Genomic DNA, 27,593 nt, shown 5'->3' with positions numbered 1-27,593 from the left:
CCAATATTGATGACAGGTTATGTTTCATTATCACAATGAATACATTTATCAATAAATTCCTCATTAGTGAAGACAATAAATAATCACTGGTCAAATATACAGTGTGTGTGTGTATACAGTGTGCTTAGCTGATTTTATAAATGCAAAATGTTCTTAAGTAGATAACATACATAGATGTTTACATTGATAAAATACATTCATTAATTGCATCTATTAGCTAGATTTAAATGTAGCAAAATAGATTTGTTATGTGATTTATTAAATTTGATTGCATAAGACTTTCATTACAGGAAGTGATAAAAGAAGTAGAAAGATTCAAGTGATTTAAGGGATTCCTCTGAGGCCTTTGTCATTTGTAGTTTGATGCTTTTAGATTTTATCCTACAGAAAAGGATCACTGAGAAAGCCATGGCACATAAGTAAGGGGTTAAAATTTCAAAAATAAGGTAAGAAAAGGTGCCAAAAGGAGAAAAAAATGTTTTAAAAAATAATGGATTGCATTTATATAGCGCTTTTCGGGGCCCATCCATTCACCATATAGTTCATCTTAATGTAATGTAATGTAACCTCCAGAGCTGCAATCCTGAGCGCCACTCTCACAATAGCAGTGGTGTTATTGTCAATCAGCTTCCAGATCTTTGGGAAGCAACCAGTGATGGTCTAAAAAAATGTGTAGTGGGTGTAGGTTAAAGAGATATCATAATTATAAAAATATTTTGAATAAAGAATAAAATGTTCTTTTTCTTTTTTCTACTACTTTGAACTGTCCTTACCGAGCTAGTACATATACATTTCTACCACAGTGCTCAAACAGCCCTGCCGTGAAAAGTTACGTTGAAACCAAGCACACAATTGTTTTTCTTGTGACATTAACAATAAGTTTGATGTGTCACATGGCCCTCTTCCTATTGAAAAAACAAAAGTTGTATCCAAGATGGCCGACTTCTAAATGGCCACCATGGTCACCACTCATCTTGAGGAGTTTGCCCCCTCATATATACTAATGTGCCAAAAACAGGACTTTAATATCACCAACCATTCCCATGTTATTACGGTGTATCCATATAAATGGCCCACCCTGTCTATTTGACATGGATTTTAATTTAGTGTATGTGAAGTCATCCAAATGAAATCATGTTAAAAAAAACACATGTATGTGATAATGAGCAATTGTCATTCAGGATATTTAAGCTGCCTGTTGATTGAAGAAAAAAACGAGAATATTAAAAACTGAATTTCAGCTCAAACAAACTAAAATCTTGTGGATGAATGCCGCCTACATGTTTGCAACTTGCTTAGGAAGAGATGGAGATACAATCTAACACTCATGCACCCTGAAAATGATCAAGGATTTCTATGGGACAAACTTAAACCAGCCACTGTGACCATTACTGCAGAGCACAATGACCAATCCTGATGGGGACTATGAGGGTTTGTAGTTAAATTCCTGCTCTTGCAGGATCAGTGAGTGTCTGTTTAAAGATAAATCTCATTAACACAATTTTAGATTTCTGCTCCCCATGACATCACCGACAGTTCTGCAGGAGGACAGAACCCCCTGAATTAATCTACCATAATGCTCTGTGTTATGTTATCATGGCAATATGAAGTCAGAAAAATACAAATACAAAAATGCTAAAGAAAACATTTAAAGGAGGACAACAAGACAGGCAGCTGGAAGAGCTTCTGAAGCAGGAAAACTTTTCTGGATTTCTCTTAACTCTTAACTTTACTTAACACAAGTCAAAGAGGAAACAAGGAGGCAGCTTGTTGGATTATATCTGAGGACAGGACGCATGAAGGAGAAGCACGAGGAGAGAGAAAACAGCAGAGAGATGGCGTCGAGCTAATCGTGGATCAAGTCGAAGAAGCAAGCATCAAAACTGTGAGTAGACATCACACACCAAGAGTTAAAATTACTGTGCTGATTAAGGAAACATTAAATTTGGTTAGTTTGGGGTCTGGGGCTACAGGTTTGTGGGTTCAGTTGGTCTCAAAATTGAGGAAAGACAAAAAAATGTTTCTTTCAAAAGGTTGTTGGAGGATTCTTACTGTAAGAAGTGAAAATCAATCCATGTGTTAAACTGATAAAAAGAAAACAACCCAGAAGGTTTAAACATCTGGGTGTGTATCTGCTTTTATTTATTTATGTATTTAAAGTTGAATTTGGAGTAATCACACTGGAAAAAGAAAAATGGAGGATCAGGACAATAATGTGGCGAGATTTACTGTTTCCTTAATCAGAACAATAATTTTGATCTGAACTGAAAATGTTGAAATGGGTTATTTTCTTTTTTCTCTACAAATCACTCTGTTAAATCTTTAGTTACTTGTCGATCTCCGTTAATGCTAATGGAACTTTTAAAAAATGCAGTTTATTTGTAATTTTGTAGAAAAGGCTCTACACCTGTGAAAATAAAAAATAGGTATCCAGACGCCCGAGGTCACTGCAGATCAAAGTACCTAAGCTGTGGTTAACTACGATTATATTACAGATCTGCAGGCCCAGCTGTTGTTATACAAATGTGCCAATTTGTTTTAATTACATTAATAAGAAAAAATGGGATGTTTAAAAAGTGAACATTGCAAATTTAATTTTAAATTAGTTGGAAAGACGCTGATGTCTTTGGAAAAAGGTTTGGTAACTAAAACGTTGAGATTTAATATGATGTGATTTGAATATGATATGATTTAAATGTGTTTACTTATGCATGGGCCCATTTTTAGTATCAATCACTCCTGTATGGACAGATCGCATGGTTATTGTGATATTATTGTGATATTATTATGATATTATGTTATTTGTGATCAGTATGAGTTTTAAACATTGATATTTCTTTGTATTTCATACTAATTTACAAAATATAAAAAACACTTTTAGTATTTTAGAAAAGTAAGATGTTTCTAATTGACTTCAAACTTTTGAGCTGTAGTGTAGCTGTCGTGGAAGTATGAGGACAGGGAAACACAGTTAAAAAGTTATGAGCTGTCTTGCTGCAGAGAAAGTGGAGTGTGTCATCCTTGAAATGCTCCCTAGATCGGCAGCTGGCAGGATCGAACGATGCTCTGCCTCTGTGGTCAAGTACAGACATAGGCCTTAAGCAACCATGAGCCACTGATAAGCGTGATACACTAGGACGTATGCATAAAGTGGACTAGTTAGACACCTATGAGCCACTAATAGGACAAAATGAGCACACAGCCATAAAGTGGACTTGTTAGGGAGAGTTTCCCATCAGACCTTAAACACTTCAACTCAGTTTTTGATGATAGACACAACTAAAATAATCCGGATCAGATAAAGACAGACACATGTACACAATACACACTACTGCTCAAAAGTTTGTGGTCAGATTGAAACATCTTGTCTCAGTTATGACTTTACATTTGCTTTAATGTAATATTACATAAAGTTTATCAGTAATGTTTTCACAGATGTCTTTTTAATGAATCATTTATGGAAAATCACTCATGATGTGTTAGGAAATGTCTACACAGTTACACATGGGCACTTTTTTAGTATCAATTACTCCTGTATGAACAAATCACATGGATATAAACCAGATGCAAATTTGATTTAATGTGATTATAAAGGAAAAATGGGATGATCCATCACAAACCTCGCAAATTTACCGTTGTTAATCTGCAAAATGATTTTGGTTTGTGCTGATGTCTTTGGAAAAAGATTTCTTGATTGACAAGTTTGGATTTAACATGAGAAAACTGACAGCGGGTAACACAATGTACCACTGAAACAACAGGTATAAATGCTGAAAATGGGCCTCTGTAGATGTCATGGTCCCCGAGCCCTCTTTTCTCTGCCTGCTTTTTTCTCTCTCTCCTCTGTCCGTGTTGTTGTCCATGTGCTTATCTTTTTCAGGTGATGCCCCTCTGCCTTCCAATCTTCTGTGACAGCGCCTGAGTGTGCCTTCAGACAACCTGCGGCACCTCTGCCCCGTCTCCTGGAGCCCACATCGTTTATCCTGTATTCATAACTAACTGCAAATAAACCTGTTAAACTTTACCACAGTGTCTCATGATCATTCTGTTGTTAACAGTACACCTTTGTAGACATTCCACTAAATCTCATTCGTGATTTATGATAAATGTTACAATTAATTGTTTATAATCGTTCTTTATACTTCTGATTAGTAAAACATAAAAAAGAATTTCACTGTTGTCAGGAAATAAGACCTTTATAATTCTCTATGAACTTTTAAGATGTGGTCTAGATTGCAATAATAGTGTACCGTTATTGTTTATAGTAAATGATATAGGAGTATCAGGACGGGGAGTGAATAACAGTCATGAGCTGTGTGGCAGCAGAGAGTTGTTTACTTTGATTCTTTGAGCTTCCAAAAGTCTAATGGGAGGCTGAGCCTTCAGCTTTCCTGTCCCTCTCCTGTGTAGCCAGACATGTTCTCTTTAACATTAAACTTATGACTTTGCTTTTGATCAATCTTATGGCTACAGCTGGATCAGCCGACCCTGACCCATCCTTTAGTTATGCTTTTATAGGACACAACTGCTAAGTAACTTCCCATCATGCACTGAGCACTTCTGCTCCACTTCTGTCTTTTACTCTCAGTGTGTTAATTTATCACTACTGCATGTCAGTAACGTTGGTCCTCTTCCTCCCACCATGTGGTTTGTCCTGTCCTCGTATGCCCTTGATTATTTTTTCTTTTTTTGCCTTTTCTTTCATCCCCAACCATTTCCACCGTCCTTGAGCCTCATGCTGCCGAAGGTTTCTTAAAAAGGGAGTTTTTCCATCCCACCATCCCCATTTGATTGTTGGGGTTTGATGAGCACATTTGAATAATTTTCCATCACTGCATATTTTCAGCGAGTTCACATTATTATCGTGACTGTGCTCGGCTGTCATTGTGATGAAGGTGTGGTAAAAATCAAGCTTGTCGTATTCTGCACGCTTACTTTGAGATATAAAAAATGAAAGTGCATAGATAGATACATACATACAGCAGGATAAAACACAGCACAGGCCACAACGGTGTGATTAAATATACGCAGCATCTCATCACACACCAAGGGACCTCTGCCTCTGCAGGAAGAAGAGGCGGCTCTGCCCCTACTTGCAGAGAATATCGGTGTTCAGGGAGCCTGTGATCCAATAGGACTGCAAGATATTTATAAGAGTGCACATGAATGGAATTAAAATTTTAATGAATGTAATGTATTGCCATTTATATAATATGTTTCTGGTCATACTGACTATTCAAACCATGAACTCATTTAGCACTTTTAGGCCAATTTAGAATAACTAATTCACCTAATCCCAAAAAGTTGATATAATGACTGAATAAATGACTTGAATGAGTAATGAAATGCTTTTCCCACTTCATGTTTTGCCAGAACTACTGAATCAACTATCTGGGATTTGCTCAGCTACATTAATAGAGCATTAATCAAGTCAGTTCACCTAGCATGCATATATTGGACCGTGAGAGGACGCTGGAGTTAGTAAAGATAAATTCAATGGGAATACATAGAAACTTGACAGCATAACAAACAGTTTCACAGACATTTTCTTGAAAGTGCAGTTACTGTGTGTCTACCAAAAGTCATCGGTGCAACATCACTTTTCAAAGGTGCGATTTCAGTCCAGAGGGAAGAGAAAAAACACACACTGTTTACCTGGATTAATGGAGAACAGTTTATTGTTCAGTGACACATTTGAACACCATCATCCAGACTTGTAACTTTAATTCCAACATAATCTCGTGACAAAAGAAAATCTTTCGGTGACAGAAGTACTGGATGCATTCAACTGCTCAACATTTACCACATGTTATATCCATCACAGCCACAAGGGATGACTAGCACTGTCTTACCAGGTATGTCAGCAAAATAAACCTTTAATTTTACAATGTGATGTGATGAAAAACACAGAGTCGGTGTGGAAAGCCTTTTTAAATGACTATATGATACCCTTCATTTGCTTGTATTGCTCGGATAACAAAAGCCTCGGAGTGCTTGTTCATAAAAGGCAGTTCTCTGCACAGAAGTTTTCATATGTACAGTGTTAAACTGGTTAAAAAGGTTGTCAAAACCACTCTCACCAATGTTCTTTGTCCAATACAAGATCATACTGAGTCAATTCAGCTGCTAACGCCAGCCATCACAGCAGTCAAACTAAAAACAGCATAAATACTGCTTGTAAAAAGTGCACCTCCTCTTATGTAATATATAAACTTGCCACTATTAAGAACTAATTCAAAAGCTTCAATCACTAAAACACTAACAAAAGAAGTCACTAGTAATATATGTTTATTACGCTGACATTTAGCAGCACCTTTCAAGAGGTAACATGACAGCACTGAAGGTACTGTATTATAATACCGTCATATATATATATGCAGGACTGGACACACAGGTACATTTGACTTCAGTACAGTCTTAAAGCCACTGTTACCCTGCCATGCCATGCATAGTGCACAGGAGCCACGCCCAGTGTCTTCACATAGCAACACCATGAGGGCATTGTGAAGTGTGGTCGTCTCATTTGTTAAAGTTCCAGCTACTTGAGCCGCTGTAAGATTAGGTGACCGGTGACGTTATTTAACTATTCCCATGTTAGTTTGCTAGTTTATTTCCACTGTGAATAGTAATGAAACTGTGTGATAAGGTATGACTCGTTTCAATGTCCATTTTGTTCAAAGTCCACAGGCAGATTACTAAAATTTAGTCACCAAAAGCACGATTTTAACACTGAAGTGACAGTTGAAACATTAGCAAGCTATTTAATAATTTACAGACAGGTGACAAATTAAAGGAAAAGCCAATATTAGTAATTAATGAGGCCATACGATGGGATTCGCATGATATTTGTACTTATCGATCAACTCTGTGACCCTCATGTCTTATAGATGGAGGCACTGTCACCCTGGAATCGCCTTTAAGGATTAAACTGTTTCATTATAGGATAAAGCCGTACTGAAATGCAAAAATCTAGGGTTTATTTGAGCAGTTTTTTGAAGTAGTTGCAGTGATTCATATCTCTAAGAGGACAAGTGAATCAAAACCAAGACATCAAAATAAGCTTCCACAGCATAACAGATCTCTTGGATCCCCCCCCCTCTGACTTCCGGTTTATGTGACTATGGCGTAGGTCGCACCGAGCGTAGCTCCTGCAGAGTCTAGTTATTATCTATCATTTCCAGGCACATTTTGACGGGTTTTTTCTTTTTGTATAGCTCCGAGACAAGACTGTTTTTGCTTTTTGTGTTTACAATGTCGCGTAAGGTTAATAAGAGCGCAAGTACCTCTCTTGGATCCCCTCAGGGCCCACTTGCGAAGAACATAACCACAGAGGGGCCGTTGCTGATGTCATAGTGCTGAACCGTCAGTTACTAAAATTCAGCTTTGTTGCTTTTTTATTCAAAACTGCTGATTTTTTAAAAAAAAATTCCGAAAGGTGACACGATAGAAACACCACTGCTCTCTTTCCATTAATTTGTCATCTGTCTGTATAAGAATGTATTAAATATATCAAATATTACATTTTACTCACTCCTGTTCACAATATGTTATGTGGTAAAAAAAACAAAACAACTGAATTTAATTTAGCATTTTCTTTTTTATAGTTGGAGTGAGATGGCACAAATGTAAAAGCAATATTAACTGTATCTTATCCATTTTAAAACTATTATTGAAGGAATTCCACTCTCATTAAGAGGTTGTGTGCTGAGTAAACTGCTCACTGAAGGGAGAGGCTTCATTAAAGTCATCCAAATACACAAGTTAATGAGGTACACTGTTACAAGCTAGCTTACACATATGCATGAGAAAAACACTTAAAGGAACAGTTAAAGATTGGAGGAAATGAGTTTGTTTGTTATTTTTCCCCAGGGATAAGGACTCATTTAGTTTCATCTACGTGGATCATATCCAGAAACAGGACATGGATGCCTTGGAGGTGAAAACAGCTATCGTAGCTGGATGTAAACTAAAAGAAACACATTCGTAAAGCTCCCAGAATTTCTTATTTAGATTTTAGCTTGATGTATATGATTCACCTCATCATACAATGAAAATAATCTGCCCTAAAGTTTTTAATATTTCTTGCACCATGCAGCAACAACATAGGTTTTGGTGGCTAACTTGCTGGCTAACAATATACATCTATAAAAGTATAACTTTGAAAACTTTAGGCATAGTTTTAAGCCTGCTAGTAATAGCCACACTAGCTATTTTTATGATGACACTTGGTTGTCAGTCTGACTGGGTGGGGTAACAAACATGTATTTCCCCAAATCCTTCACTAATACATCAAACAGTTACTCTGAACGGCTTAAAAATTCAGCCATTGATGCTCATAGTTGTCTGGAGTCACACAGGCACTACTTCCTTCAAAGAGGCCAGGGCTGAATGGATGCGAACATGAAGCCGGTTCTCAAAGTCGTAGCCTGTAAAATCCTCCTAAAACATAATATAGACATGTATTAAAATGTTTGTTTTTTTTGAGAAAACTGCAAATGAGTTCATTCTAATTCAAATAACTTATAAGTTATTATTTTACCTTTGCTTGAAGTAGCAGTGATCTACCTTTTCCCACCGTCTGAATAGCAGCACAAAAACCATGGGGTTATAATTAGGCACGTAGTCGCAACAATATCCAACATCTCAGACAAATAAAAAAAAATCTAAAAGCTGTGACCAGCAAGCTGACCTCTGGCTTTGCAAGGAGTACACATCCCAGCTCATAGACGGCATACGGCTGAACGTATGAGTTGATCTGTCGTCCGTACTCATCTCTAGCAGCCAGCTGGAATGACTGGAAGGCCACACAAAAGAGCAAAATGAGTAAATCTGCCAGTGTGGATCCACTGCAAAGCCTCTCAGTGTGTCGCTGCGGATTGATACCTGAACAGCGTCTCTCATATTTCCATGACATTTATGAATGGCACCGAGAAGGAGGTGTTTCAGGCCTCTGCACGAAGTGTCATCTATAGTCTGCAATACTGAACCCCCCCCAAAACAGGAAATGATTACACAGGATAGATGATGACAAAGGTAATGCTGATCTGAATCGTATGGGCTACCCTCACCCTGATTCATTATCTGCAGTTTAGATGAGGAGCAGTTCTGCAGTGCTTTCCACAGATAAACAACTTCGATTACGCCAAGAATGCATAGCTCTCTGGAGGGCGACATCTTTCTCAGTCTCTCAGCCTGCAGGCAGGAGACAGAAAACATAGAGAAACATTAGAGAGGCTGTCGTACGGTGGAAGAGTCAGACATTTCACCAGAGGTCACCACTTACCACCAAAAACACTTACTTGGCACAGAAACTGATTTCTTTTGGTTTTAATAGAAAGTCCTATTGGACACTCCCAGTCATTATTATACGTAGAACTACACAGGATTGCTACATAAAAAGGCTTTTTTAATGTAACTCTCAAATGATTAAAACAAACTTGAAAGGCTAATGTTACTGCTTTTAATTACAATTTTAATAATAATGGATTGGATTTATATAGCGCTTTTCAAGGCACCCAAAGCGCTTTACAATGCCACTATTCATTCACTCTCACATTCACACACTGGTGGAGGCAGCTACAGTTGTAGCCACAGCTGCCCTGGGGCAGACTGACAGAAGCGAGGCTGCCATATCGCGCCATCGGCCCCTCTGGCCAACACCAGTAGGCAAGTAGGGTAAAGTGTCTTGCCCAAGGACACAACGACCAGGACAGAGAGCCCAGGGATCGAACCGGCGACCTTCCGGTTACAGTTTTTCCACCTGAGAGCTTCCATGATCCATCCATCCATCCATCCTGATTCCATCCATCCATCCATCCTATCATCCATCCATCCATCCATCCATATCCATCTGATCCATCCATCCATATCATCATCACCTCCATCCTAATCTCCATCATCCATCATCCATCCATACCAATCCATCCATCCATACCTCATCGACTCTGAAAGGTCCATCCATCCCTCCTCCGACTCCGCCCCCTCTTCACTCCATTACCTCCCCATCATCCATCCATCCATCGCACTCCATCCATCGATCCATCCTATCCCATCCCATCCCATATCCATCCATCCATCCTATCCATCAACCAGCCATTTTCCACCATCATCTTATCCGCTTTATCCGGGCCGGTGTCGCGCGCGGTAGCCAGCCTAAGCAGAGAGGCCCAGACCTACCAAGGCGTTCCCAGGCCAGCCGAGAGATATAATCTCTCCAGCGTGTCCTGGGTCTGCCCCGGGGCCTCCTACCGGTGGGACATGCCCGGAACACCTCACCCAGGAGGCATCCTTGTCAGATGCCCGAACCACCTCAGCTGGCTCCTTTCGATGTGGAGGAGCAGCAGCTCTACTCTGAGCCCCTCCCGGATGGCCGAACTTCTCACCCTATCTCTAAGGGAGAGGCCAGCCACCCTTCGGAGGAAGCTCATTTCTGCCGCTTGTATCCACGATCTTGCTTCCATGATTTAAACTCAAAATAAAAACAAAATATTTTTGGAGGTCTAAGACCAGAGAAGTGATTATTTAACTTATATACACTAGGTTTATTTTATGAGCATTAAGTTATTAGTTTATTATAAATAATGCCTTTCTGTCCACATGCAGTACCTTCACAAGCCACCAGGGTGCTGAAAAAATCCATAGAAACGAAATTTTATAAACATGGTTTTAACCTCTGAGTCTGAAAAGTGAAAGCAAGTCACCTTAGTCTTGCATTCTTTCTACTGTCCACCAGGTGGTGCCCATGGTGGCAGAAACACTGTTCCTGCACTGTTTTACATGAATGAATGCTGAGGACAGTGCAGTTTGTCTGTTTTTGCTGAATGACAGTAAAGTAGTCCTTCTATTCTATTGTATTCTATTCTAAGTTGTATTTAAGACTATAGGAAAATGGGTGTTGGCTCTTTTCTCCTTTGACCTCAATAAACACCGTCCTCACAGGCTCACAGTCATTTTGAATAAAACATTTTGAATACAAGTCCAGCTTGTAAAATATGATCATTATAGAAATGAGGCTTATCCAGGGCATGCTCGCTGGCTAAGAATAATGTGGCTACTCATTAGTTGTGATGGCTATGTTCATGTTTTGTACCATCCATGAATTAAATCAGGTACTAGATGTAACTTCTGTCCTGTGAAAATGTCACAGTTGACTTCAGCTGTGCAGTGAAGCGCAACCTGTGACCCTAACTGGCTCTACACTTTGTAAAAGAAAGAAAAGATAAAAAGGTGTCATCAGAGTGCCCACCCTTTTCACAGCAAACTGCTCAATCTGGTTGTTTTTTCTCTTGAAGAGCTTCTGCACGTCTTTGAAAACTCCACTTGCTCCATCCAGGTCTCCTGAAGCACCCTGACACACTGAAAAAACACACAAAGAGGACCATTTAGGAGCTAAAGCAAAAGGAACAGCATCCTAACAGTGTCGCTTGTTAGTGTATGCCAGTCCTACCTCCGGTCAAATACGCATAGTAGCACTGTGACCAGCGAGACTCATTCTTCAGTCTTTCGAATGCCCTGTATGCATCCTCAAAGTTCAGCTCTATCATGCTACACCAGCCTGTTCCAAAGACAAGCAGGCAGAGTGCAATTAATCTATCACTGCAGTCTGCGCCAACAGCCAGTATGTCACGACTAACCTGATGAGGAAACACGTACCAATCTCATAGAGACACACATGCTGGATCTCTCTTTGGTCTGATGCAAGTTCTAATGCATCATGGAAACAGGCCAAAGCACTGTTGATATGGCACTGGGGACAGAGGAGAGAGCACACACACCAACAGGTAACGGTAATCATGTTAGACAGACTACATGCATGCGCTGGGTGATGGATCAGTAGGTGGTTGATTAGATGCTGGTGAGTTAATGAACCATCTGACATGCATATTAAGTGCATGTGCTCAAAACACAGAGAGGTGAATGATATTTTTCATACTCTACTACAGTGAAGAATGTTTTGTCTACTGTGTATTTCTCATGGAGCGCAACACAAATAAACCATCTGCAGCTAATATGGACTTGCTGACTGATCTGTCGCTGACCATTACCGAAAGGTTACATACCTCTAGCCTTTGGACTCGTCCTTTAAAGAACATGAAAAGAGAGGAGTTGGGGTAAACCACCGACTTTCTCTGCAGAATAGCTTTTGCTTCCAGCAGCCCTGCATGCGTATCCGAGCCCTCCAGAGCAAAGAAAGGCAGCACTACGGTGTGGTACCACAAGAGGGCCAACCTGAGCAACAAAACAGGAGATTGAGCCCAGAGTGGTCAGATAACAGTTCTCACTACTTCAGTCTAAATCTCTGAAATGGAATTAAGCTTATAAACGTCTTGTCAATGTGGCTTAAAACTTGAGATTAAAAATTAATTCCCAAAGCTGACACGCAGCTCTCAAATAAACCTATTAGTGAGACTCCATTATCAGCTGCTTTTTCCAGGGTGAAGATAGGACCCTGATTGGCTAACAAGCTCTATGTTATGTAATCAAAAACCACAAAATAGCTGTTAAATGACCGTTGGTGAGACTGTTTTAAATTTAGAAGAGGGGGAAAAGAAGAACTCGTATGTGACGATCTTTTACTATATGCTATAATTAACAAGTAATTAAGCTTAAACAGAACCATTAAGAACCACTCAGCAATTCCTCATTTGTTTATTATTATTATTAATAATAATATTATTATCCTAAAGGTCATTTTCTACCGCAGGAACTTGTGGGCCATTTTAGGGATGCAGGCATCTTTGCATGCTGTTTGAGTAACAGTAACTGCCTCCACTGGACCTCTTCAGGATTGTTTTAAAAAAAGGGAAAGGGTACATGCTTAGATGAAGGTACTTCTGAGTGCCGATGAAAAACTGCACTGTTTGCTTGTTGCACAAAACATTTCTAAAAGATGATGAAGAACAGCAGCTGCATTGCTCAAATAGCAGTATTTTTACACTGAAATGTCACCATCAGATATCAACCATCAACCATCTCTGTTCCCTTTATTGTTGTTAATATTTATGTTGTTTAAACTGACAAAATATGTCACCTCAGTTTAGTTTTATGGATCGTCCTTTTCTGCAATGGAATTAGAGGGTCTGAAACAGCAGATTAGGGAGCTGCTCACATATAAAACTTCTGCTCTGAGTTCCTGCTGTAGAAATGAGCCTGATGTAATAAACGGTAAGACCTCCGCTCACTCACGTAGCTAGAGGGGCCTTCATGTCCTTGCTCTCGCTTGCATACATAAGGGAGGAGAGGCCCTGGAGTCGGTCCCCAGGGAAACCCAGCAGGTTGATAATCTTGAGCAGGTGTGGCGGCACCATGGAGATGCACAGGTGGAAGAGGCCGTAACCGAAGCTGACTGAGCCCTTGAGGCGGTCCAGGGCTTCGGCTGTGACACCATTCTCCACGGGTGTATTGTGGTTGGCGTTGTCTGCTGAGAGGGAGTCCTGGTTCCCAGAGGACCTCCGCTGATAGGCGTCCTGCAGCTGGCTGATGTCGCTGTGGCACTTATTGTACATTTTCCAAGCCTTACGGAGAATCCAGCCTCCTTTGATATACGCTGTCAGTGGAAACAGGAAATAAGATATTTTGGAGGACACTCTGCACCGACATGCTGAGGTGGAAGAACAAACCCAGAAACCCAGAAGACAACTATAAAAAACTCTAAATCTTCTGTTATGGTTTTGAATTTATTGCTAATTTATTTAACTGATTGCAACAACCCATCCATGAAAGTAAGTCTTAGGCCTGACTATAAATTCTTACCATTTACTCAATATTTAACTTTATTAAGTGCCAAATTGTGTCAATTTCAGACCAGAAACAACTATACTTCATTTAGCTTGCTGTAGCAAGATTCTCACTGCTGGAAATACTGGAAATACACTACTGGTGTATGATCTGTAACAAAAATGCTGAGAATCAGAAGAAGCTGGTAGAGTGTGCAGGAGAACAGGACAAAAGATGACAATTTAATCACTGCGAACTCTCCAGTTACTTGCACTATCTCACACAGTCTCACATGGATATTACACAGACTCCGTGCTACAGATCTTTGAATGTCTAATCTTGACAGAATCAGACATTTGCACTCTCACATCTTTCAGGCGGCAAATTACATAAGAAATGAGGATCACCTGAGAACCATGGAGCTGAATTTCTGTGTTATTATTTCATTAATCGCTTAACACTTTTTAAAACAAAACTCATCTGAGTAAGTGGGTGTTTGGTGACAAATCTCCATCACTCTGATCTATGCTATTATACAGATTCACCAAGGCAGGTGAGTCTGCTGCCTGACCTCCGGTGTAAGACGCTTACACTGAAGGTCGTGGACAAGCATGGACCATCTACTGCACTTGCAAGACAGGCTTTACTAACCAAAACAACAAGACTCTTCCTCTAAGGGCACTAACATCCAACCCTGTGTCTGTCACCACTTGCACCTCTCTTAGCTTTTCACTTGAGTTAAATTTAAAGTTCAAGAACATCCCACAGGTTCGTTAAGTTAATGAATCATGCAAAGTAATCAGAATTATAATGTCAAGTACAAGTTCAACAATCAAGCAAACCTAGTCATGATAGACCAACAGCAGTCTAACCCCCCACTTTCCCACACACTGGTTTACTTCATGAATGATGCAGATTCAGATCATACCGGCTTGTGATGGTTCTTTGTTTATTACCTGAGAGTTCCTGTTTGACAAAAGAGAGCACAGCAAGGTATACTTGGCAGTCGGCGACGATTATCTGTCTCTGCAGGCGGTCCACGACAACAACGCCGGACCGTTGAGAGTCCATCTGTAACACGCACACACAGGCACACGTCTTTAGTTGCCAGCATGCATCTCGTTTCCCCAGCGGTTGGCAGGCATGAGGGACGGGGAGTTTCCTGAATGACCCTCCACTCCTCACCCAGTTTGTTGATTAAATTTCCCAGGAGTACTAATTGAATCTGCGAGTGAGTTTGGCATGATCTCATTGCTGCCTGCATCATTACGCCTAAAGCTGAGGATCCTAACATAGTTATCTGGATTGCAGCCTGTACCGGCCGTGATACAAGAAGATGCCAGCAACAGTGGAATCCATCTAAATCTGTACTAACAGTATCTCTGGATTTCAGTTCAGCCCCAAATTTAATGGAAGCTCTCTTATCAGTTTAGTCTACAGTTTTTTTTCAGCACCCTCCAGAAAGCCCCATAATATACACTTTGAATTCTTTTTTTTAAATAGCGTTGCACTCACACTCTTTTTAATCTTGTTCCTGATTGTCTCTATGACTCCAGCGCTGTCGCTCTCACACAGTTTCTCAGTGGTCCTCAGATCATCACAGGCAGTCTGCATCTTCTCCTCCTCAAATGTCATCATGGCATTCTGCAGTGAAAGGCAGGAAAAAAGTCCTTGTCTGGTGATATTTCATTGCTTCACATTAGTACTATCTTGATATGAATTTGTATTGTTTTGTAAGGCATTTTTATGCATTAGCTAGCTTACAATCTAAGAGTGAAGGAGCATTATGTAATAGCTTTAAAAGCAGGAAAGGACAAAGGGCTCTTTCTACAAAATAATGAATGGAGGAACCCGGTGACATCTGTGCAGCTGTGTTTGGGATGGCTGAAAAGATGCAGCCCAGCAGAATACACACACAGGGTGAAATGCTAAATATAAAACAAGAATAATTTCTTACATTGACATAAGAAATTAATTTTGTGGTTTTATACTAGCTTGTAATAATATTATGCATGGTGCATTAAATGCCACTGGGCATGTGTGAGTGCCTGCAATGATTGGTCAGATGTCAGCACCCCCAACAGCCTTCAGGGCCATTTAGCATCTGGGGACAGAGGATGACATCATGCTGTGCGAGTGTTGACACGAGTGGGAGTGACACAGCAGTGTCTGTGAGTGTGTGTGTGTGTGACAACCATGCTGTGAAAAATCTCCTTCTGCCATTATTGAAGCATTTCAGTAATGTGCTTCACTGCAAGAGTGATGCTGATCTTGAGAGGAGGAAGCATCCATTATGTTAATGGATTTAAAAGCAAATCAAAGGAGAGAATGTAGTGGTGACAATGAGGTCCTAATACCTGGGTGAACTGTGATGGGGTGGCCATTATTTTAACTCTGCTCTTGCATCTTTCACACCTCTTTCAGTACATTGCTATTTTTTCTACCAACTTTTTGGACTACTGGCTAAGGAAACTCACCAGAAAGCTGACAAAACTGGCCCCAAAGCTCATCAATGGGCTCTGGCCCCTGTGAAGAAACAAAAAACCAGAGAACAAGAAAAAAAAACTTTATTATGCTTTTTGTGTATTTTTGGGGTGTCCTGCAAAACCAAGATGAACATTTTTAAAAGGAGCTGCAGACAGTAACTTTTTCTGTTAGCACAAACAGAGCAGAAACAAGTCTCATCTTAAGCTGTCATGACCGCTGCCAAGGACTATCTGTCTGACATGCAAGGAGGAAAATGCAAGTGTCTCAGTGCATACATTTAGCGAGGCCACGTAGGGCTGCAACAAACAAGTATCATTAATCTGTTGTGCCTGAAAAAATATCCTTTATCCTTCACGACTCTTCAGAGCTAAAGCTGAAATCCCAAAATGTTTTATCTCGACCAATAAGTTAAAATACATTTAAACTGATTTACATTTATTACAATGTACTACAAAATCACCAAATACTTTCATGATAGAAAATACAGCAATAAAGTAACTGACATCGTTTAACATTTTCTTTGATTTCTTAACTTTTTATATCTGTCACCTGGTTTCTTAATTTCAACTCTAGTGCTATGACTTCCATTTTAAAGGTGGTGACATAAATCAGACAGATCCTCAAAGATAGTAAAGTTCTTTAAAAAATATTCTTCCGTTTGAGGTATATGTGGATCCATAGGGACATACTGTACTGTGTAGTGTTTCAGACTTAAAAAATCTCACTAAATTGTAGGCTTCAGCAAGATTGCAGCGATTAATGCGCAAAATAATTACCTGTATCTCCTGAACAGCTCGTCGCTTTCCTTGAAGCCGTTGTTGAGCAGCATGTTAATGCCTTGCAGAGCCATCTCAGCATCATCTATGTGCTCTGCCTTCTCCTCTACCTGCTGCTGCTGCTGCTGCTGGGACTGCTCGGGACCCGCCATTGTTTATACCACAGCTCAGCGGCTGTTGGCTCAAACCAACGCAATAAAGAACAAAAGACGATGTTGTTTCTTCCCTCAGCCAAACCCGCATTAGTTTATTTCCACTGAGATAAGAGAACACGTTGAACACAGACGCGCCAGCGGCCGGCTAAAAAAAAAAAAAAAAGATGTGCAGCTTCCGCAGGCTCCAGACGTCTGTGCACCTCAGGGATGGGCACCGATGTCCCAATCAGGCTCTATCACACTGCACTCCTACAGTTTACAGTTAGCATTGTAGTTGTAAGCTCAGTCAAACGCCGGCACGCGGTTATTTGTTACCAAATCAGCCATCCGTCAGTTTTCCTCCAGATCTTGAGATCCGTGCAGCAACACCCGATGCATTACATAACGCGGCTGCTGTGCTGCTCTGACAGCCCCACGTAATGCGCTCGTCAAACGGCCTGGCGTCATAACGCACAGCGCATCGCCGGGAGGATGAAGGGATGAGGGGAGGCGAGGCTTGCTCAAGCTGAATCCTGTCAGCCTCCATCCCTCACACTCACCCCACGCCCACAGACAGCCAAAGCCAGCAGCAGGCTGCGGTGATGACAGGTGAGGAGGATCACATCTGTCGGATTTGCGCACGAGATTTTTATTTTTTTAAATACTTGTCAGAATCGGCGCAGATGTGTGCTCAAAACTGATTCGGTTTTAAAAAAAAGTGTAAATCTACATTTTTAAGTTAAATCCGTTTCATTGTAAAATACGATCAAACAAATAATAGATTATTGTAGCCCTTTTACCTTACAGTATAAAGTGCCTTGAGATGACTCCTGTTGTGGTTTTCGTTATATAAATAAAGTTTAATTGAATTAATTTAAAAAGTGATATTGGTCATCATATCTATTACTATACTATATTCAGACATTCAAATAAGCCCCCTGAAATATGTTAAATGAAATATTTAAATGGAGCTGAAAAAAATCTGTCTCAAACATGAAGTATGAAAATGCCTTTAAAAGAAAAAGTATCAGTATTAGTACATGCAGTATCAGACACCACTACTCAACATGCTCACAATTTGTCATATGTCCTCTAGAATCAGTATATTTTATGGCCCTACTTGTGAAATTTCATACAAACCGTGCATGACTGGCCCTGCATGTCACGTGGCCAAACAAAGGTCAATAAGCCCGTTCAGTAGAGGGTTGTGCCTCCACATAGGGCAACTGAGCTGCTCAGATTTTATCTAGAGTTCAGAGGAATATTAGTGAAAGTCTAGGGTACTCAACTCAATAACAGTCAATAAAAAAGAAACATGGAACTCGGATCAACAGTCAGTGCTGTGAGGAGTACGAGGGTGCTGGATGGTGACAAAGTACGTCCTGCAGTTGTAGTTATAAAGGATGGGAAGATACATGAAATAGTCTCGAGCTGCAGCTTTTCTGAGAATGTGGCCTGTCAGGTAAGCTGGGTCTCACTCCTCAGAACACTGCTCAGGATAATTCGCCTGTCTGTAAAATTGTAATTCACTGATTTAACACTCCTGAAGATCTTTTTTCTCTCAGATGCTTGATTCATTGCATTGTTTAAAAAACTTTTCTGTGGTTGGAAGGTGCTGGATGTGGGTGACAGCGTGGTGATGCCAGGCATTGTAGACTGCCACGTTCACGTGAATGAACCAGGCCGTACCTCCTGGGAGGGTTTCTGGACCGCCACCAGAGCTGCAGCAGCCGGAGGGGTGACGACGATTGTGGACATGCCGCTGTAAGTTGGAGACTTCACCAATTCAGAAATCAGTCCCTGCAGTCTGATCAGACAAGGTCACTGGCAGAGCGTGCAGGGTAAACAGACTGCAAAATAAATGTTGTTTTCCTCAGGCAAACATCAAAATGAATCTGAGAAGCACTGTACGTCAATGGCTTGGTTTAAAATGTCAAGGCTGAAATTTTTATTTGTGAGCAACACTTTATTCTAAGAATTATACTTACAGTGAATGAGTTTAGGGTAACTGGAAAAAGTTTAAAGCTAGAAAACAAAACATAACGATGCAGTCTTGCCTGACGGGTTAAATATAGCACAAATAATGAAAAAAGTAATAGTAACGTAACATGTCTTCTTTATCAGTTTTATGTTTTATTCTATGGCTGAAATGATTTTTGGCTTTGGCCTGAGACCATTTTAGAAAGATTCTTTTTAAACAGTAGACGTGAAGCTCTCATCAGGCCTTTGTTATTCACACAGAAACAGCATCCCTCCCACCACAACTCTTGGAAATTTTCACGAGAAGCTGCGGGAGGCAACAGGGAAGTGTTTTGTGGATGTAGCCTTCTGGGGAGGCGTGGTCCCTGGCAATCAGGTAATGTGTGCACAGCTTTAGCATGATGAACTCTACAAACAGGCCAGGTTGTAAAAAAGCAAACAAAAAAAAACAAGACTAAAGCAAATGCTCCATGAATGTCTCCTTGCAGCTCCATCTACGTCCAATGATCCAGGCTGGAGTGGCTGGCTTCAAGTGTTTTCTCATCCATAGCGGGGTGGATGAGTTCCCCCATGTAAATGACAGCGATCTACATACAGCCATGAAGCAGCTGCAAGGCACAGGAAGCGTCCTGCTGGTAATTTACAAACCAAAACATCTTACGTAACATTAAGTTCTCTTACTCTGTGTGTGATTTGCCTTTAGTTTGCACACAGAACATTGCCAGATGAAATAAAAAAATAAGCCTTTTTCTCCTGTCTCCTCCAGTTTCATGCAGAGAGGGACGTTTGGGAAGGAAAAGGAGAGACTGGTGGTAACAATCATTACAGTGTTTTATGAAAATACTTAATATAATGTAGTCAGTGTCCAAAATTCATTCACCCTTTATCCTTTTTATTTGTTTTTACACTAATAAACACTGATATTTTCTTACCCAACCCCATGTTAGACCCTTGCCAGTACTCCACCTTCTTGCGGTCCAGGCCAGACGTCATGGAAACCGAAGCTATTCGTGTTGTCACAGAGCTTTGCCTGCAGTACAGGTGAGAAAATCATCATGTTAACGAATAACCATAATATCATAGTTCATATATTTGTATAGGTTCTGTGTGTAGCAGGAAAAAATAGTCATTCCATAAGAAAATCAACCAAAGGGAGATGCTGATGTTTCTTATAATATCCCTGCTCCAGGGTTCGCTGCCACATAGTTCACTTGTCTTCTGCAAAGCCACTGAAACTGATTGAGGAAGCACGGCAGGCTGGAGCTCCTCTGACTGTGGAGACCACCCATCACTATCTCAGCCTGTGTGCAGAAGACATACCTGCAGGGGCCACGCAATTTAAGTGCTGCCCACCCATCAGAGGATCTGTTAACCGAGTAAACAATCATATGTACAGAAGACACAAAGTTGACTATTTTCAGCAAACAACAACAAAAAGCTACTCTCTGACTGATTTTTTCCCCACCAGGAGCAGCTATGGTCTGCGCTGAAAGCTGGACAGATTGACATGGTGGTCTCAGACCACTCCCCCTGCACCACCGACTTGAAGAAACTGGACAGTGGAGACTTCACACAGGCTTGGGGAGGGATTTCTTCTTTACAGTTTGGTACTGACTCGTGCAAACACAAATGCAGAATATTTAATATTCAGTAGCAACTATCAAAAAGGCAGGCAGACCTTAATGTCTGCCACGGTCCCGGGACCTCAGCAGCCTACATCAACCCCTTCTGCATATCATACCGGCAAAGTTGATGCCACCTGCCTGCAGTTACTGCTGCCTCAGCAAGCCTCTCTCCTCCATAATTAATGTCATGTCAGATGCGTGATCTGTTCTGTATCCTGAGGAGGTCTTGCTGCAGCTTTCCAAGTATTTGTTTGGTGCAATGGAAAGACCAAATGCCAAAACTGTATTTGGATGACAGTAATGGGAATTGTTAACAGGCATTCGCATCAGTAATAACTGTAGATGGAGAAACTATTCTACTCAACTACTGCAACATAACGTAGTGTTTCAGACAATACAATTATAATCACAGCACTTTCAGCACTTTTATAGTACCTCGTATAATAGTGAACGCTCTGGTGAGAATCAACCAGTTGATATGAATAGAAGAGATGATGTCTCTGTGTGTTAGCCCTCTGACAGACTGGTGACCTGTCCAGGGTGTAATCTGCCTCTCACTGTATGACAGCTGGGTTAGGCTCCAACCCCCCTGACCCTGAATGAGATAAGCAGAAGAAAATGGATGGATGGATTACAAATGAATTCTAATCCGTGGAATATTACAGGGATATGCTTCTTTTCTTTTGGGTTGGATTAGCTGCCCCCTGCCCCCACATATCCCCCATAATGCTTTTGACAATCACTGACAGTCAGTCAAAGTTCACAGGAAGGTAAACATGAACGAGTTCCAGTTTAAAGCAATCATTTACTGTTCTGCCTCAGTGAGAGAGCGGTCAAAGTCTGACACCAACACGTCTCGTGACAGTGATACGCAGTGTTTCGCCTCATACAATCTTATTATTAAAGGACAAATAGAATTAAGGAGTGGAAAAACTCTGATTTGATTAGTCTCAGTTCAGTTCTCAGTGATCTTCTTTATTACTCTCATCGTTTTCAGGCTTGTCTCTGTTCTGGAGTTCAGCCAGTAAACGAGGTTTTCAGCTCCCTGATGTTGTGAGGCTCCTGAGCCAAAAAACAGCTCAGCTGTGTTGCCTCGACAGCCGGAAGGGCTGCCTTGCCCCCAGTTATGATGCCGACTTGGTCGTGTGGGACCCAGAGAGAGAGTTTGAGGTAAGAAACCATAAACAGTCATCATATCCTGAGGCAGATGTCTTTCATCCTTTGCTGTGTTTCACAGATTCAAGAAGAAAACATACATCATAAAAACAAGGTAAATGTAATCACTGAGAAAATTTTAACATAAACACTGTACGATGAGTTGACGAGTGTTGTTTGTATAACAGTTTGCTGTTTGTGACTGTGCAATCAGCTGACTCCTTACCTTGGCCTCAAACTGCAAGGGGCCGTGCGCGCCACCATCCTGAGGGGACGGCTCGTGTACGAAGATGGCAGCTTCTGCGCCGAACCTCTGGGGAAGCATCTCCTCATCCCTCAGAAGACAAATCAGGCCCAACTGTGAAGCACAATGACAAGCTGTCATAATAAACCTCAAATATTCAATTCACCACTGATTCTCACTGAGTGATGGTTAAAAAGTTATTGACCTCATAATAATGGAAAACAAAAACTGGCCTAAGGGTCATTTAAAAAACTAAAACTTCTGCTGAACTTTAGCATTTTAACTGCACAGAAAAATGTAATTACGATACCGCATATTTACTTCAAAAGAATACTCAAGCAAAAGCTTTCATCTGTGCACTATCTCTAAAATTAGAAACATCCTTTTTCAGAGTGACGCTGAAAAACTAGCTCATGCATTTATTTATTCTATGCTGGACTGCTGTAATTCATTATTATCAGGTTGTCCTAAAAGCTCCCTGAAAAGCCTTCAGATGATCCAAAATGTTGCAGTGAAAGGACTGACAGGGAGTAAAGTGTAAAGAGAGCATATTTCACCCATATGGGCTTCCTTTCATTGGCTCCCTGTTAAATCCAGAATCTAATTTAAAATCCTTCTCCTCACATACAAGGTCTTGAATAATGACAAATATCTTAAAGGGCCATACTCTCCCAATAGAGCACTTTACTCACAGACTGCTGATTTAATTGTGGTTCCTAGGATATTTAAAAGTAGAAGGCTGTCCACTGTGAGTCTTGTTTTAACAGGAGATTTCATCCTGGTAAAAATGAGTTTCTCCTCATCAACTATTTCCTTATGAGAGAATTGTTGGGTTCTTAATGACCCGAGATGTAATAGATTTCATTAAGGTTCATTAATGCATTTAAAATATCATCTTACAAAGTGAATTTTTTTTTAGCAAACAAACTCTGTTAATGTTTTAGGAACACTGCAGTTTAATAGTTAAACCTGAGACTCAGTTGGTGGTCAATGATTAACATCTCGGGACATGCAGGATCACTTGCTTATCTTGAAAAATGAGAACACATCAAACTACATGAGCTCATTACGCAGAGAGACCAACAAGTGTTGACATAAGAAGAGAAAGATAAAAGCAGAACATGTTATGATGGTCTTCTGACCTGTGATGCTCACTGGTCAGAAAGAGAGGTGTGTTAAGCTGAGGTGTGGTTTCTCTGGTTCCACGGCTCTTTGCGGTTTTGTTTTGCTTGTTACACTGCTGGGAACATGTCGTCCATCTCTGTACCGCCACCAAAATGCCTGCAGAAACCTCTGACTGTTCCCTATCGTCACATGTTTGGACCGGGACCTTCAAACGTCCCTTCACGGATCTTGGAGGCCGGTGCTAACCCTGTCATTGGACACATGCATCCAGAGATATTCGAGGTAACTTCAGAGGTTTAACACCAATGACTAGGATCTATATTTGGGTTGCATGCTGTCTGTGCTAGACAAAGATTGGGAATGGTTCTAACATCAGATCGCTACTCGTTTCACCAAACTCGGCCCTTTTTCAATTACAGATAATGAACGACATCAAGAGTGGGATCCAGTATATGTTCCAGACTCAAAACAAAATGACTCTAGCTGTGAGTGGCACCGGCCACAGTGCTATGGAGTGCGCCATCTTCAATGCAGTGGAGCCCGGGGAAAGCGTGCTTGTAGCTGTGAATGGAATCTGGGGGGAGAGAGCAGCTGAGATGGCAGAGAGGATAGGTAAGGCTCATTGTATCATTTGTACCTAACAAATCCTGGAAGATAACCAAATTCAAAAATATAATTTCCTACAACAGATGGGCACTGTTCAAAAAGAGCTTTTGCTGTGGAATACTTTCACGCCTTTTCCAAATGTACGGCAAAGTTGATGTGTGCCATCTGCTAATCTCTGAAATCGCCTAAGAAACTGTCTCTCTCACGCAACTGTGCCTCCACCCGGGCCATTGTGTGAGTTCCAGGTTACACAAATTGTGACAGGCACAACATGCATGACACCAAAGCACACTGCAAGTCAAGCTGAACATTTTCACAGACGCCATCATAGCTGTTTAAAACATTAACTTAATGTTGTGCTAGCAGCTGAACCTATAATCTCCTGAGAAAGGTTTTTACTGAGGTCATACAATAAGGGAACCATGAGCCATATATGCAGTCTATGGTGAATACTCATTAGCTGCTCTAGTATTTGCAGCATGTCCACAGTAACGAACATGTCAGGCAGTGCATTATACTGACTTTTAGGAAAATAACGGAGCATTGTGGAACATAATTAAATAATCTCCCATAGGTCTTTCCACAGGATTTGATGATAAAAATACAGATTACTGCTGCTGTCTTTTTAAGGTGGCTTTCATTGGTGTAATTAAAAAAACAGTTAATAAAGAAAAACGCATGTGTATCAAACCTGCAGGTGCGAGAGTAAACACTATAGTGGCTCCTCCTGGTGGCTGCTTCACTATTGAAGAGATGGAAAAGGTATTGTTTCCTGATGCTGCAGTTATCAGGCTACTTTAATCATTTCTGTCACTGCTGCCACTTGTGTAATCACACTGTTATCTCACCGCAGGCTTTATCCAAACACAGACCTGCGCTGCTCTTTGTGGCACACGGAGAATCTTCTACGGGAGTCTTGCATCCTTTAGATGGCATCGGACAGCTGTGCCATAAGTAAGACACAGCACTTTGCCATCACCACATCTGCAGCTAGACAGATGATATAGGTGTTTTGTGATTTGCTTGCAGGTATAACTGCCTGTTTCTTGTTGACTCTGTGGCATCAATTGGAGGAGCCCCTGTTTACATGGACCAGCAAGGTGCACTGAAAAATCCTGCCAGATGTTTCCAGTCTTTATTTTATGAAATAATATATGTGGATTTTTCTGTCGATGTTTGTACTTTTAGAGATAGATATCCTGTATACAGGCTCCCAAAAGGTTCTGAATGCCCCACCAGGTACAGCACCGATTTCCTTCAGTGAGAGAGCATGGTAAGAACTGCACATTTTTATCATTTTTATTCATTCAGAATAATAGGGTACCATAAGTATTTAAAGGTAAATTTATCCACAGCCAAAAAATCTTCAGCCGAAGGACAAAGCCTGTGTCATTTTACTTGGATTTGAGTTGGCTGGCAAACTACTGGGGATGTGATGGAAAGCCATCAAGAGTGTAAGACTTTCTCTGCAGACTGGACCGTGTTTCAGGCTCACTTTTAACCTATTACTAAGATCATTTGGTATTGCTTTGTCTCTTTTCATAGATATCACCACACAGGTCCTGTCACTGCTTTTTACTCTCTGAGGGAAAGTTTGTCTGTCCTTGTTGAAGAGGTGAGACATGTCTAGCAATTAAAAGGGTTCATGAGCCTGCAGTTTTAACATTTTATGCAATTAACTAATGAAGCACAGAATACAGTAATGGAAACAGAGCGTATCTCCTTTGTGGAAACCTGAGATAAAAGCACTGCAGCTAAAACATTTGGTGTCACTAAGGAAATGTCACATTTTCAATTAAAATCCTGACTTTTATTAAACAGATGAGTTGCAGAGTGAATGTGAAATATAGACCCCATCACTTTTCTTGAATCAAAAAAGAGAGAATAATTAGTCCAGCTGCAGCAGTCAGAACTTTGCAGATGCAGAACTCAGTTTGTTGAGGAAATCTGCAGACACCTCCCACCAGTTGAGTACTTCTTATGGCCCATACAGTTAAGCTCCAGTTAAGCAGCTGGATCCTATGTGGTTCAGTAACTGTCTTGGGAATCCCATAGAGGGGGAAAAATATCTATTATCCTGCTTATCTCAGTCTGAGTTGCAGGACAGGAGTCTAAGCAGGTATGATCAGACAGCCCTCAGCCACCTCCTCAGGTGAGGAGAGGGAAATGGCTTTTGTAGTTAGATGCCCAAACCACCACAGCTTTCTAGATCCATGGTGGAGGGGTTTACTTGGTTAAGTGATCCCAAGAGTGTTGATGTCAGGGGCAATTTGTCAAAACAGCCACACGGTAGTGTATGAATTCATTAATAGATAATTAATTAATGAGTGAACAAATGTTTGGCTTTTGTGCAGGCTAAAATATTTCAGCCTTGTACTGATGATCATGTTCAGAGAATTAATCCTACCAACTTTAGGATCGTTATATTTCTATAGTCTCCAACAGTTATCAGGCCAAAATTTAATTTATCCACTGCTTTGATTGGAATACCAACAACGTGACATTCCCACCAGACTTGGTATTGTGTGCCTGATGCTAATATGAAAAGTGCTAACACACTACTCTAAGAGTGAACATGAAACACTTTCACCTGTTAAATATTCATGTCATCCAGCATTAGAATTTAGCTGAACATGCAGCTTCACAGCACAGCTGTAGAGCACACTTTTGTGATCAGTACTCTGAAAATTGAGATATGGTTGATGAGTAAAGGACTTGCAGCTCCCTAGTGTCTGCGAATTGTCTGTGAATTTTTTAGCTTTAATTCTATAATTCAATTTTTTTAAGGGTTTGGAGAATTCATGGGAACGACATCTGAAGGTAGCCGAATATTTCCATGCTGGCCTGGAGAGCATGGGCCTCAAGCTTTTTGTCAAAGAAAAGGTAAGTTTTAGAATAATCATAATAATCTGTATGGGAATTTACATCAAGCTTGCAGCTCTTTCTTATATAAGATTAAATAATGAGCTGTTTGTTACAGCGTCTGAGGCTACCAACAGTCACTACAATTGTTGCTCCTTATGGATATGACTGGAAAGAGATCACAAGCTACATAATGAAAACACACAATCTGGAGATTTCTGGGGGGCTTGGACCATCAGTTGGTTTGGTAGGAGAAAATGATGATCGAGTGCCAATATGCATCATCCAAACACATTCGTTCCTGCCTGTGTGTTTTACATTGGATGTTTTTGTCGTTTTCCAGGTGCTCCGCGTGGGACTGATGGGATGTAACAGCAGCAGGGAGAACGTCGACATGGTGCTGGCAGCACTGAAAGATGCTCTGAAACACTGTCACAAGAGCAAAGTGTAACACGTGTCTAATGCTGTAAAGATCATTTTCCCATAAGGATGAAATCTGGTGCTCATGTGGTTATGCAGTTAAATATTAAAGTTAAATACATACATAAATTGCAGTTAAGTACATTTTTAACAATACAGCAACTTGTCATGACAGTCTCTGTTAATGGGAAACAACCTATTCCACCCCCTCCCATCTGCTTTATGGTCTTTTGTTTTTGCTGTGTTCATTCACAGAACAAACCAACGTATCAATAGGCTATAATTTAATAAATATATATATCTATCTAATTATTTAACTAAGAATTAATGATTAATTTCATTCATCGTGTCAAAGGGAGTGAAACAGATTATTTCCCTCCATACTATCAGAAAAAGAAAGGTGTTGAATATCACCTTTTACAGGACCTGTGGGTATTTAGCTGGAATTAGTTTTAAGTGATCA

At 40.6% G+C, this 27,593-nt stretch overlaps 3 protein-coding genes across 4 annotated transcripts; 2 read left to right on the top strand and 1 right to left on the bottom strand.

Moving 5' to 3' along the window:
• Positions 1–5,650: 5,650 nt before the first annotated feature.
• Positions 5,651–17,606, bottom strand: LOC102306254 (tetratricopeptide repeat protein 39C). The gene is made up of 14 exons (XM_005919766.3): positions 16,980–17,606; positions 16,194–16,242; positions 15,232–15,360; positions 14,673–14,787; positions 13,186–13,546; positions 12,060–12,228; positions 11,653–11,746; positions 11,447–11,554; positions 11,246–11,355; positions 9,069–9,192; positions 8,884–8,981; positions 8,690–8,794; positions 8,540–8,578; positions 5,651–8,439 (listed from the first exon to the last, which is right to left on the bottom strand). Exons 1-14 carry the CDS (start codon positions 17,129–17,131, stop codon positions 8,350–8,352), a joined length of 1,743 nt encoding a protein of 580 aa, XP_005919828.1. The 5' UTR covers positions 17,132–17,606; the 3' UTR covers positions 5,651–8,349.
• Positions 17,607–18,313: 707 nt separating this feature from the next.
• On the top strand, positions 18,314–22,282 carry zgc:103559. 2 transcript variants are annotated; one of them, XM_005919767.2, is made up of 11 exons: positions 18,314–18,575; positions 18,726–18,877; positions 19,355–19,469; positions 19,582–19,728; positions 19,860–19,905; positions 20,041–20,134; positions 20,283–20,469; positions 20,562–20,700; positions 21,716–21,888; positions 21,956–21,988; positions 22,088–22,282. In XM_005919767.2, the coding sequence occupies exons 1-11, from the start codon at positions 18,429–18,431 to the stop codon at positions 22,235–22,237; spliced, it is 1,383 nt and encodes a 460-aa protein (XP_005919829.1). In that variant the 5' UTR covers positions 18,314–18,428; the 3' UTR covers positions 22,238–22,282. The 2 variants fall into 2 exon arrangements, with proteins under 2 accessions (XP_005919829.1, XP_005919830.1); XM_005919768.3 differs by having other exon boundaries at positions 22,062–22,139.
• Positions 22,283–23,160: 878 nt separating this feature from the next.
• On the top strand, positions 23,161–27,259 carry agxta (alanine--glyoxylate and serine--pyruvate aminotransferase a). Its single transcript, XM_014332856.2, has 11 exons — positions 23,161–23,524; positions 23,662–23,854; positions 24,546–24,610; positions 24,702–24,802; positions 24,878–24,948; positions 25,037–25,121; positions 25,204–25,302; positions 25,394–25,463; positions 26,636–26,731; positions 26,829–26,957; positions 27,054–27,259. The coding sequence occupies exons 1-11, from the start codon at positions 23,366–23,368 to the stop codon at positions 27,159–27,161; spliced, it is 1,176 nt and encodes a 391-aa protein (XP_014188342.1). The 5' UTR covers positions 23,161–23,365; the 3' UTR covers positions 27,162–27,259.
• Positions 27,260–27,593: the final 334 nt, after the last annotated feature.

This window comes from Haplochromis burtoni, unplaced genomic scaffold (genome assembly GCF_018398535.1).
Source record: "Haplochromis burtoni strain Fernald_Lab_line unplaced genomic scaffold, NCSU_Asbu1 Contig_13, whole genome shotgun sequence".
NCBI lineage: Eukaryota > Metazoa > Chordata > Actinopteri > Cichliformes > Cichlidae > Haplochromis > Haplochromis burtoni.
This window is presented reverse-complemented; position numbering and strand designations above follow the sequence as displayed.

Excerpts from the sequence above, each read along its gene's own strand:
- LOC102306254 (XM_005919766.3), bottom strand. The coding sequence starts at position 17,131 with ATGGCGGGTCCCGAGCAGTCCCAGCAGCAGCAGCAGCAGCAGGTAGAG. Across the intron at positions 8,795-8,883 it reads ATATGAGAGACGCTGTTCAG|TCATTCCAGCTGGCTGCTAG; the intron begins GTATCAATCCGC and ends GTGGCCTTCCAG. Across the intron at positions 8,440-8,539 it reads CACTGCTACTTCAAGCAAAG|GAGGATTTTACAGGCTACGA; the intron begins GTAAAATAATAA and ends ATTATGTTTTAG.
- zgc:103559 (XM_005919767.2), top strand. The coding sequence starts at position 18,429 with ATGGAACTCGGATCAACAGTCAGTGCTGTGAGGAGTACGAGGGTGCTG. Across the intron at positions 21,889-21,955 it reads ACCCAGAGAGAGAGTTTGAG|ATTCAAGAAGAAAACATACA; the intron begins GTAAGAAACCAT and ends TGTGTTTCACAG. Across the intron at positions 21,989-22,087 it reads ACATACATCATAAAAACAAG|CTGACTCCTTACCTTGGCCT; the intron begins GTAAATGTAATC and ends CTGTGCAATCAG.
- agxta (XM_014332856.2), top strand. The coding sequence starts at position 23,366 with ATGTCGTCCATCTCTGTACCGCCACCAAAATGCCTGCAGAAACCTCTG. Across the intron at positions 23,855-24,545 it reads TGAGATGGCAGAGAGGATAG|GTGCGAGAGTAAACACTATA; the intron begins GTAAGGCTCATT and ends TCAAACCTGCAG. Across the intron at positions 24,611-24,701 it reads CTATTGAAGAGATGGAAAAG|GCTTTATCCAAACACAGACC; the intron begins GTATTGTTTCCT and ends ATCTCACCGCAG.